This window comes from Sinocyclocheilus grahami, unplaced genomic scaffold, assembly GCF_001515645.1.
Source record: "Sinocyclocheilus grahami isolate Dianchi unplaced genomic scaffold, SAMN03320097.WGS_v1.1 scaffold343.1, whole genome shotgun sequence".
NCBI classification, from domain to species: Eukaryota; Metazoa; Chordata; class Actinopteri; order Cypriniformes; family Cyprinidae; genus Sinocyclocheilus; species Sinocyclocheilus grahami.
The window spans coordinates 232,326-243,937 of NW_015505522.1; the positions used below are offsets into that span (position 1 = coordinate 232,326).

The window sequence follows — 11,612 nt, forward strand, 5'->3', positions numbered from 1 at the left end:
TTTCATATGAGTTGTGCTTATAGTATGGGACGTCCCTTATAGGAACTGACCTTTCATTTCTTCTACTCATTAAGTACGTTTTTTATATTTAAAGGATTTGCCACTGACGATTCAAACATGAGTTTTGAGCAGTGTAGAGTAGCGCTTGTTGTTTGTCATTTCTCCGATCACAAATGCAGAGATGGTTTTATGTTTATGCGGCGCAATGCAACGTGTAAAAAGACAGTATAAGTCATTATAATCCGTAATTATGTCCCCACTGGATGCAACAAATGCCTGGTTTATAATGGGTTTTAATGTTTTTGTCTCGTCGCTCCGGCCGGACAGGGCAGCGCAGTATGGTGAGGGGCGTAACATTTCCGTCACACGCTTGAGGTATTCGGCCAATCACAACGCACTGGATAGCTGGCCAATCACAGCACACCTCGCTTTTCAACATCATATGACCCCTTTAAAAGTTTGGTGGATACCAATACAGTTTGTGACTTTTCTAGAAGAGTACACCAATCACTATCATCATAAGAACACTCCAGATCCGATTCCCATTTTTGCTTTGTTGAAAATCTTTGGTATGCTGGAAGATTAATAAGAATTCTGTTTATGGAACCCTTTGTAGAGGCACGTCTGATATCGAGCAGTTTGTCTTCAAATAGGGATTTTTCAGATATATTAGGGAATGACTCCAATGATTGACTTCTAATCCAGTGTCTTATTTAAGTCAAATAATTCAGATAACTGAAGGAGCTCGGTTTCTGCAAGACCAGTTTGAAGAGATCGAAAAATCAATTAATTCAAACTAATTCTGGGATAAATGGAAATTATTAAACAAATCAAATCAAGAAGATCTGGCTATCCAAGATGGAGAGATATGGAAGAATCATTTCCAAGAATTATATAGCTCAACTGAAATTCTAAACTCTGATCAAAATGAAATAATTAAAAAACTAGACATTTTTGAAAAATCAATAAAAGCATATCAAAACCCCTTAGATTTCCCCATAGAGAGAGAGAGAGAGGGAGAGAGAGAGAGAGAGAGGGAGGGAGAAGTTAGTTTGTGTGGATACATGTAACGACACAGAAGCGCTACGCAGAGACTCGGAGATGCGGCGGAAGCAGAAGAGGCTGCTGCAGGTCGCGCTGCTGCTGCTGCTGGTGTTTCTGCTGCTGCCGAGCGTCGGCTGGTGGTCCGCGTCTCTGGAGCGAGTGCTGGACAGCTCTGCGGACGCCGCCGGACACTCGCACCTACAGGTACCACAGCGCTCATACTCTCCGAGTCTACGACATCGCCGCAGAAACTCTTTCAGGCAGTGTTACGTGGCGAGGACAGTCTTTGACTTCTTTAAGTTCCGCCGGATCGTCAGATGAGGAACGCGTTGTAGTTTCGTCGCGTCGCTTTATCGCGCTGTAGACGCGCTTATCAACGTGCTGGTAAGCTATTGGCTGATCAGTTATTATATGCTTCCTTTGAACAAAGTTCACAGACCGATAACAAATTGACTTTAGACGTCTCTGATGTGTAATTACTAGTCCAGTATTTTTCACATTCAGATAAAACAAGCATTAAACTTGTTCATATGGTTCTTGGGTTAAATAGAATTATTAATATAAACCTGAACATTAAATATGAAAACTAAAGAAAAGCATAAATCAGCTCTCTCAGTGGTTGTTTAGCACTATTGTCTGCTTTAGAGGAATATTGATTATTTTTCAGATAGCATTTGAATCACTTCTTTAGATTTGAGCATAAGGACAAATAAAGCCATTCATTTGATTTGGGGGAAAATAAATCAATAAAACCACACAACTAGATGATTTTTTGTTTACTTGATTGTGTTGTAATGGACCTGTCATAAAAAGAATTAGGCCATTTCTTTTAGGAAATTTGAATGAATTTTACAATGACAGTTTTTGATTTATGAGTAAATTAAAGCAATCATTTACACAAAAATGTGACTTGCAGTATCTTTTTCCTTATTTCTGAGTGAATACTCAGTACAGCACGTCAGAAGTGATGTGGGACTATCAGTGTGTCTGGCCTAAAGCATCCCATCTCTCTCCTCTTCATCAGTAGCTGGGTGGGATGATGTGTGACGGGATATAATGCTTGTTATTTCAGTCAAGTGTAAAACAATCGTCAAGCCGCTGGCGCTGGCATGTGTTATTATGTGAAACGTAGTTTAGCTCTACAGTTTTGTTCAATAAAATCATATAATTACTTGCGTTTGATACTTTATTAGAACTAATTATTATTGCCTCGTTGCTATTATATATGTATTTTAAGTCATTTTAAATGCTATTCTTCGCTTAGGTCTGTTTTTATTACAACAACAAAAGGAATGATATCAGATCAAAGCGTAAACAACGTAGACAATGTTTCTGCATGGTGCAGCTGAACAGCACACCTTGTTTACGTTCAGTGCTATTTTGGGAACACTCCCAAAGCTTACACAGGCCTTCACCACTTTCTGGATCCACATTTCACATTAGGCAGTTTTCATTTATATGCGGTTAGTGTTGATGATCGTGTTATTTTTCATACGCATATGCTTACATATGAGATCGCTGGTTTCTGCGTCTTCCTGGTCTGTGTTTTTGATCAGCACTTTCCACACTCATTCAGGAGATGCGTAATAGCGCCCCCTAGCGTATAACAGCGAAAACACAGAAACCTGGAAAATCACATGTTTGGCAGGGAAAGAGTTAAGTACATTATAGAAGTGTACTTTTTTTTTAAACCTGGGAGACATCAGCAGTCCGATCTGTACAGTAGTGTGTACAGTCAAATACGTACAGGGCTGTGGAAGGCTTATCATCTTATATAGGTGAAGCCCATATGGGTTTGGAATGACATAAGGATTATAAATATAATATATATGCTCCTGTAGTGCTGCTGGTGTTCATAGGGAAGGCTGTGCGTGGTGTTGTTGAAAGGCGGTGTTGTTCAGGCTCTCGGCTGGCTCTGGTCCAGGCCGCTGGTCTGATAGCGCCTCTGTTTCCCGAGCTTCAGCAGGTGCATCCATCCCTCACACACATTCACTGTCAGCGGCGCTTCACCCACACACACTATTACACCTGGAAGAACCATTTCATGTCACCTCGTGCACACAAACAGCTTTTCCATTCCGGACCATTCACTCCTCCGATTTACCACACTGCTCTGCTTCACTGCCAAGGTTTTGGGACGTGCTTGTTTTTAAAAGAGGTGTGGCTGTGAACAGTGTTTGCATTTAAAAATCAGACACGTTGCAGAAAACTGCGTCCCAATTCACCTACTTACACTACGCCCTGGCCTGAAGTATGTACTCTTTTTGCGAAGAAAGCATAGATCCTTTTGAGTGTGTAGAAGAAGCTTTGGGACAAACTACCAGCTCAGGAAGTCCTGTCACAGAACGAGAGAGGATTCATGACCCTTTACAGCTCCACTGATGAATCATCATACTTCAACAGAACAGAAATAGCAAATCAGACATCATTTTCAGTCTTGCTAAGCGTTTCATACAGACTCTTTATACAGGTAACATAGTTCTAACAACTGGCCCTCACTACAAAGTAGCATAGTTTCATTCATTCATTCATCCTCGGTTCTGGTGTTTTGTAAAAGGTGTTTTGTTTGGTTCAAGGGTTGTTCTTTCTCTCCGTCCTCTTGTACTTTCTTCACGCTGAAGTATGTACTCTTTTTGCGAAGAAAGCATAGATCCTTTTGAGTGTGTAGAAGAAGCTTTGGGACAAACTACCAGCTCAGGAAGTCCTGTCACAGAACGAGAGAGGATTCATGACCCTTTACAGCTCCACTGATGAATCATCATACTTCAACAGAACAGAAATAGCAAATCAGACATCATTTTCAGTCTTGCTAAGCGTTTCATACAGACTCTTTATACAGGTAACATAGTTCTAAGAACTGGCCCTCACTACAAAGTAGCATAGTTTCATTCATTCATTCATCCTCGGTTCTGGTGTTTTGTAAAAGGTGTTTTGTTTGGTTCAAGGGTTGTTCTTTCTCTCCGTCCTCTTGTACTTTCTTCACAACTAATGCATTACAAAGACTAGCACACAGTCTTCCTCATAACATCACATGCTTTATGTGTTTTCAGAGAATAAACAGACACAAAGTGCAGAACGACGGCGTTCGGAAGAAGGACTGGCATGACTATGCACTGATGAAGAGTGAAGCGGCACGTTCAGGTGCGTCACGTAATGCATGAAGCGTGATAGAGCTGGACTGCAGATGAGTGTGATGGTGAATCATCACATGCTTTATGTGTTTTCAGAGAATAAACAGACACAAAGTGCAGAACGACGGCGTTCGGAAGAAGGACTGGCATGACTATGCACTGATGAAGAGTGAAGCGGCACGTTCAGGTGCGTCACGTAATGCATGAAGCGTGATAGAGCTGGACTGCAGCTGAGTGTGATGGTGAATCTGTGGTGTGTTGAAGGTGTCGGTGAGCAGGGCAGGCCGTATCCGCTGACCGACTCGGACCGCGTGGACCAGGCCTACAGGGAGAATGGATTCAACGTATTCGTCAGCAATCGCATCGCCCTCAACAGATCCCTGCCTGACATCAGACACCCGAAGTGAGCCGCTCTCGTCTTCCGCTTCAATCTAAACCACTGCAGCACACGTCTGTCACGATTCCTGCAGTCTCCACGCATTACTGTTCATCAGCAGCAGATACTCTGCTTGAGTTACTGTGTAGAGCACAACAGTAGTACACTATGACTACAGCAGGCTTTATGTGTTTATATCCAAAAATCATTAGGATATTAAGTAAAGATCATATTCCATGAAGATATTTTGTAAATGTCCTACCGTAAATATATTAAAACTTAATGTTTGATTAGTAATATGCATTGCTAAGAACTTCATTTGAACAACTTTAAAGATGATTTTCTCAATATTTAAATTTTTTTGCACACTCAGATTCCAGATTTACAAATAGTTGTATCTCTATCCTAACAAACCATACATCAATGGAAAGCTTATTTATTCAAATCCTTTCACAAACTGACCCTTATGACTGGTTTTGTGCTCCAGGGTCACATATCAAAGACATTGTTGGCCTGTTGTAGTAATTTTGTAATTTTCTCAATATTTAGATTTTTTTTGCACCTTCAGATTCCAGATTTTCAATGCTGATGTATAAATCTCAATTTCAAAAAGATTATATTGGTTTCCACATTTATTTGGAAACCAACATTCTTCTATTTAAGTTTTAATAGTGAACGGTTGCATGCTGCGGTCGCTGTGAGACGTCTGATATGTGTCATGTTTGACTTGTCAACTACGATTCCGGTTCCACGTCAAAATATATTTACACAGTAGTGAACAAACCAGTTTAACCAGACAGTGAGTGAAGGGTTGGGAAAAGAGAGCTGGCAGCATTTTTGATGACCAGGGCACTCGTTCTTCTAGCCTCACCTCCATAGATGTCGAGTCCTCCCCAATCACTACAAATAGCTAAAATGATCCAAAAAATGTCATATTCTTGATGCTTTTGAAGTTTTAGGTTGGCCTGTGTCAGTCTAACAGCGCTCGTCAATGTGAGAATGAATGTGACTGATGTTTTTAATTAGACAATTACACATGATCACAGTGTGCTATAGATTTAATGCAGAGGTTTGTATCTTTTATATCAGTAACTTAAGTGTGGCAATAATTGAAAATAGTTCCAAAGGAAAGCATAGCATCAAGCTGTGACAGTATGTCCGTCATGAGTGTGTGTGTCACGCTGAATGCTGCTGTGTTTGTGTGTCACAGCTGTAAGACGAAGCTGTACACAGAAGATCTTCCCAACACCAGCATCATCATCCCCTTCCATAACGAGGGCTGGTCGTCTCTGCTGCGCACCGTTCACAGCATCCTCAACCGCTCGCCGCCGCAGCTCATTGCCGAGATCATCCTCGTGGACGACTTCAGCGACAAAGGTACGTGTCGCTCTGTGTCCGTCAGCACTTCATTCAGTGAGAGTGAGTCTGAACAGCGCATGTGCATGAGGATCATCATCAGAAACATGATGTTTCCGGGCTGTATGTCAGTCTTAACCTGTCATCTCGTGTAAGTCAGCCAGCGTATTTGATTTGTGTGACAGATTGTGAGCTGCTGTTTCTGGGATGATCCTGGTTTGTCCCTGCGTTTGTACTGCGTCACATGTTTGCATAAGCGTCAGATTATGACAGCCATAATCCTCTCTCCATGAGTCCGCTTATGAGGGCTGTCTCTTGTTTTAATCAAGCATGAAAACACATTTCAGTATTTGGGTTTCGTCTCACTCGTCCACACTATATTCGTGTCTGGAACTGATGCGGGGTCCCATCACTGAAGTCAGGACCGGCCCGGACAAACACTGAAACACTGGCACCACAAATACTGCAGAAAAACGACATTTATTTATAACATAGAAATATGGACTGAATCATCTGTGAAGATAGCACATTTGATGAATAACATGTTTGTATATACAGTATTAAGGCTGAGTATGTCAGCTGTGACTCAAAGACATCACAGTGCATCACAATATATCACTTTGCATCACAATATATCACTTTGCATCACAATATATCACAGTGCATCACAATATATCATGCATCACAATATATCACAGTGCATCACAATATATCACAATGCATCACAATATATCATATATCACAGTGCATCACAATATATCATATATCACAGTGCATCACAATATATCATATATCACAGTGCATCACAATATATCACAGCGCATCACAATATATCACAATGCGTCACAACAGTGCATCACAATATATCATATATCACAGTGCATCACAATATATCACAATGCATCACAATATATCATATATCACAATGCATCACAATATATCACAGTGCATCACAATATATCACAGTGCATCACAATATATCACAGTGCATCACAATATATCACAGTGCATCACAATATATCACAGTGCATCACAATGCATCACAATATCTCACAAATCACTGACATCCAAGCCACTTTTCGGGATTCCTCTAGTCAAATGATTGCCTCAAAATGAGCAAAATATTGTGCTGTATCTGACTGAAATAAATCATATAAGAATCATGAAAGAGACTAACTCAATCACAGCTTATGTTTTATGATCGAATCACATCTGAAGTGTTTTCATCGGTGGATTCAACATTGAGAAAGGAAGAGGGTTCAATATTTTAAGCTCTATCGACAGTCTTCAAAGGTCACACGATGGTTTTATTTGAGGAACAGAATTTGTGCCACACATTTCAGTTTGCTGCATCTGGATGGTTCACGTGAGAAGCGGCAGTATCCGGCGCTGTAATGTCACACAGGAATGAAGCTGCTGAAGAATAAAAGCCAACAGTTGTGTGATTTCCCTGTTTAATACTGTAAAGCTGCTTTGACACATTCTGCATTGGAAAAAGCGCTGTATAAATAATGGTGACTTGACTTGACTCTGTGTCCTCTAGAGCATCTGAAGGCTCCTCTGGAGGAGTACATGGTGCAGCTGCCGAAGGTTCGAATCCTGCGCACTAAGAAGCGTGAGGGTCTGATCCGGACCAGACTGCTGGGCGCCGCGGCTGCGAAGGGTCAGGTCATCACGTTCCTGGACTCACACTGCGAGGCCAATGTCAACTGGCTGCCGCCGTTACTGGGTGAGAGCATTAACATCAACACTGTTATTACTGTGAAGATGCTCTGAAGCAGTCTGCACTGCATAAAGCGCTGTAGAAATGAAGGAGACCTGACTTGATTGTTCAGCTCCTGAAGCTGTTATTTGATGGCAGTGAATGATTGGTTTTCAGATCGCATCGCAGAGAACCAGAAAACGATCGTGTGTCCGATGATTGATGTGATCGACCACGATAACTTCGGCTACGAGACGCAGGCCGGCGATGCGATGCGAGGTGCTTTCGACTGGGAGATGTACTACAAACGCATCCCTATCCCAGCTCAGCTGCAGAAACCAGACCCCAGCGAGCCGTTTGAGTGAGTGTGTCTGAGTGAGAGTGCGTGTGTGTGTGTGTGTGAGAGTGTGTGTGAGAGTGCGTGTGTGTGTGTGTGTAAGTGTGAGTAAGTGTGTGTGAGAGAGTGTGTGAGAGTCTGTGTGAGTGTGTGTGTGAGTGTGTGTGAGAGAGTGTGTGTGTCTGTGTGTGTGTGTGTGAGAGTGTGTGTGTCTGTGTGTGTGTGTGTGTGTGTGTGTGAGAGTGTGTGTGTGTGTGTGTGTGAGAGTGTGTGTGTGTGTGTGTGTGAGAGTGTGTGTGTGTGTGTGTGTGAGAGTGTGTGTGTGTGTGTGTGTGAGAGTGTGTGTGTGTGTGTGTGTGAGAGTGTGTGTGTGTGTGTGTGTGAGAGTGTGTGTGTGTGTGTGTGTGAGAGTGTGTGTGTGTGTGTGTGTGAGAGTGTGTGTGTGTGTGTGTGTGAGAGTGTGTGTGTGTGTGTGTGTGAGAGTGTGTGTGTGTGTGTGTGTGAGAGTGTGTGTGTGTGTGTGAGTGAGAGAGTGTGAGTGTGAGAGAGTGTGTGAGAGTCTGTGTGAGTGTGTGTGTGAGTGTGTGTGAGAGAGTGTGTGTGTCTGTGTGTGAGTGAGTGAGTGCGTGTGTGTGTGTGTTACTGCATGCTGTTTTTTTCTCCATAAAACACTTTATTTCTGACATTCTGGAGGGAAGATGTTTTGAATATTCACACTTCACTTCCTGCATCGAGCAATCGTGTCGTTATCTGATACGTTTAATTGACACGTGGCCACGTAACTGTGTCTCATCCAAACCGATATAAATCCAGTCATTGATATCCACGCTATACACACATTCAGTGGAGCCGACTTCACAAACTCAGCAGCAGATGTTACATGTGTCATTCCGGCTCTAGCACTCTTAGCGTCGTTTAAGAGATCTGGTTTGTTTGTGTGAGGCATGTGTTACAGTAGCGCTGTGCATCTGGCTAGCAGTAAAACATGCTCACACTTTTATTTATTGCTCTTTAGGGAGAGGAAAATATACATCTGTGGCTTCAGCAAGCAGATCTGTCTGTGGAGGGTATTTACAGCAGTCAGTGAAAACACACGAGTGAACAGGCTCTCTGGGATTATTATGACCCCACTGACTTTCATCGTATGAAGAAATTAAAGGTGTATTTCTGTAATCTGTGTTTCTCTGTGGTGTTAGTTTAGTTTGAGCCGTGTTTCTGTCTCCTCTGTGAGGTCTCCGGTGATGGCAGGCGGTCTCTTCGCTGTGGACAGGAAGTGGTTCTGGGAGCTGGGAGGATATGACACGGGTCTGGAGATCTGGGGAGGAGAGCAGTACGAGATCTCCTTCAAGGTGATGGTTATGATATAAACCTGCTTACACTCGCCATCAGCGCAAATACATCTGATACTGGTATGATGGTTACACCGGCAACAGTTGCTGTGTCATTATCCTGGGCAATACAGTAGCCTTAATTAACGTATAGACGTCGATGCACATTAAGCTTCGCTGCTTTTCATTTCAAGCTGCTTCTGTGATAACGAACAACAATAGAAAAAAACCTTGCATCTGAGATGGAGAATAAAACCAGCGACCATGTGCATTATATTTCTGTTGATTCAGAACATGTATATTAACACATGTGACCCTGGACAGCAAAACCAGTCAATTTTTCTAAATTGAGATTTATACATCTGGAATCTGAGGGTGCAAAAAATCTAAATATTGAGAAAATCATCTTTAAAGTTGTTCAAATGAAATTCTTAGCAATGCATATTACTAATCAAACATTAAGTGTTGATATATTTACGGTAGGAAATGTACAAAATATCTTCATGGAACATGATCTTTACTTAATATCCTAATGATTTTTGGCATAAAAGAGAAATGTATAATTGTGACCCATACAATGTATTGTTGGCTATTGCTACAAATATCCCCCAGCGACTTAACACTGCTTTTGTGCTGCAGGGTCACATTCACATTCACAGTAAAGTCAGATACAGCGAGCCCTAGTGGTTTCAGGAAAACACGCTCTATTTCCAAGATGTGTGTCACAGTTTAGCAGTGCTTCACAGTGATCATTATTAACTGTTTCTGCTCACATCTGATGCCGTGACATATGTTTAGAAACACATATTTCATCCCTAATCATACACATAATTACTCTGTGTACAACTGCAAAAGCAGAAGCACACAGTTTGTCTGATCTGAGTCTGCTGTCTGTAGTACTCCTGTGTTTTCCTTCATTCGTCTGAAAGCCTGTTCTCTTGCTCTCTGAGGTGTGGATGTGTGGCGGTCGTATGGAGGACGTTCCCTGCTCTCGAGTCGGTCACATCTATAGGAAATTCATGCCCTATAAAGTGCCAGGCGGAGTGAATCTCGCCAGGGTGAGTTTGAGCGTCAGATCCGGGTCACGCTGAGATCTGACCCGGTTTACTGCATTAGAGCTGTTTCACGGGCCAGAATCTGTTGAAATATATTCTGGTCATTTCTGCAGCTACAGCAGTGCAGATCTGGGGTGTTTCTGAGACGGAAAGCTGGGTCCTCAGCATTACACACTAGAACGAGACGCTAGGATGCAGTTCAGTGAATGACAGCCGTCTGCATCTCCAGTGCTTTACATTGTGTGTATCATTGTGTAAATCATGTTTCTTTTTTGAAGTTTATGATGAATTAGGATAAGCTCAGCGCTGATTCGTTTTCTGCTAATTCTTTTTTTGTGAATTGGTATGTGTGCAAAGGATTGTTGGTGATTGGATGAATCCTTAAAAATAGTGAGGGATGTGAAAGGAAGGCCTAGTTTGCTGACGCAGCTTTACGCCTGAGACTGAGTAACACATGTATGAAAGTGTGTGATCCGCCGCTGTGTTGCAGAATCTGAAGCGTGTGGCCGAGGTGTGGATGGACGAGTATGCAGAGTTTATCTACCAGCGGCGGCCGGAGTACCGGCACCTGTCCGCCGGAGACGTGTCCGCGCAGAAGCAGCTGAGGAGCCGGCTGAGCTGCAGGAGCTTCCGCTGGTTCATGACGGAGGTGGCCTGGGATCTGGCCAAACACTATCCTCCGGTGGAGCCTCCGGCCGCTGCGTGGGGAGAGGTGAGGAGCTACACTAGTCTACAGTTACAGTTAGGACACAACAGAGCGCTCTGAACGTGTTTAAAGATGAAGTCTTCATCTCGGGACACAGCAAGCCAAAGTCTGTCGGGTTACACTCATACATTCAACAGTGTCAGTGCAGGAGAATACAAGTGAAAGTGATGTAAACTAGCAACTAAATGAAGGCGGCTCAGACAGAAGGCTGTTCTAATGTTGCGTGATCTTTCCCAAGCATCCCGATATGAGAATGTTTTCATAACAACATGAGCCGCTTAAAATTGAAGAAAGTTATCAACGTTACTGATGTTCAAAATAGTGAGCAAGCGCTGCTTTGTTTACGCTTCGTATATCTTGAATATCCTTATTTCGGTTTCTCCTTTAGAATGATGAATATTTACTATTGAGATCTGCTGATGTAGAGAGTTCATTCCTCTCACGCAGGCACAGAACATGTGTTAGTTTCAAACCTTTGTCTTAACGTGTCTGTGTGTGTGCGCGTGTTTCTGTGTGTGTGTGTGTGTGTGTGCGCGTGTGTTTCTGTTTGTATGTGTGTGTGTGTTTGTCTGTGTGT

The 11,612-nt window shown here is 42.6% G+C and overlaps 1 protein-coding gene across 3 annotated transcripts in view; it reads left to right on the top strand.

Annotated features, from left to right (window-relative positions):
- The first annotated feature begins 1,012 nt into the window (after nt 1-1,012).
- The window catches only part of LOC107603248 (polypeptide N-acetylgalactosaminyltransferase 10), an 11,480-nt gene continuing 880 nt past the window's right edge, over nt 1,013-11,612 (top strand). The window contains exons 1-9 of one of the 3 annotated variants that reach the window (XM_016296003.1): nt 1,013-1,248; nt 4,095-4,185; nt 4,440-4,578; nt 5,762-5,928; nt 7,451-7,636; nt 7,787-7,970; nt 9,178-9,295; nt 10,225-10,332; nt 10,820-11,041. In XM_016296003.1, the coding sequence (XP_016151489.1) occupies nt 1,102-1,248; nt 4,095-4,185; nt 4,440-4,578; nt 5,762-5,928; nt 7,451-7,636; nt 7,787-7,970; nt 9,178-9,295; nt 10,225-10,332; nt 10,820-11,041 (1,362 nt within the window). In that variant the 5' untranslated portion in view covers nt 1,013-1,101. Of the gene's footprint in view, nt 1,249-3,703; nt 3,884-4,094; nt 4,186-4,274; nt 4,363-4,439; nt 4,579-5,761; nt 5,929-7,450; nt 7,637-7,786; nt 7,971-9,177; nt 9,296-10,224; nt 10,333-10,819; nt 11,042-11,612 lie in introns of those variants that run through there. The other 2 variants (XM_016296004.1, XM_016296005.1) reach the window with 2 other exon arrangements.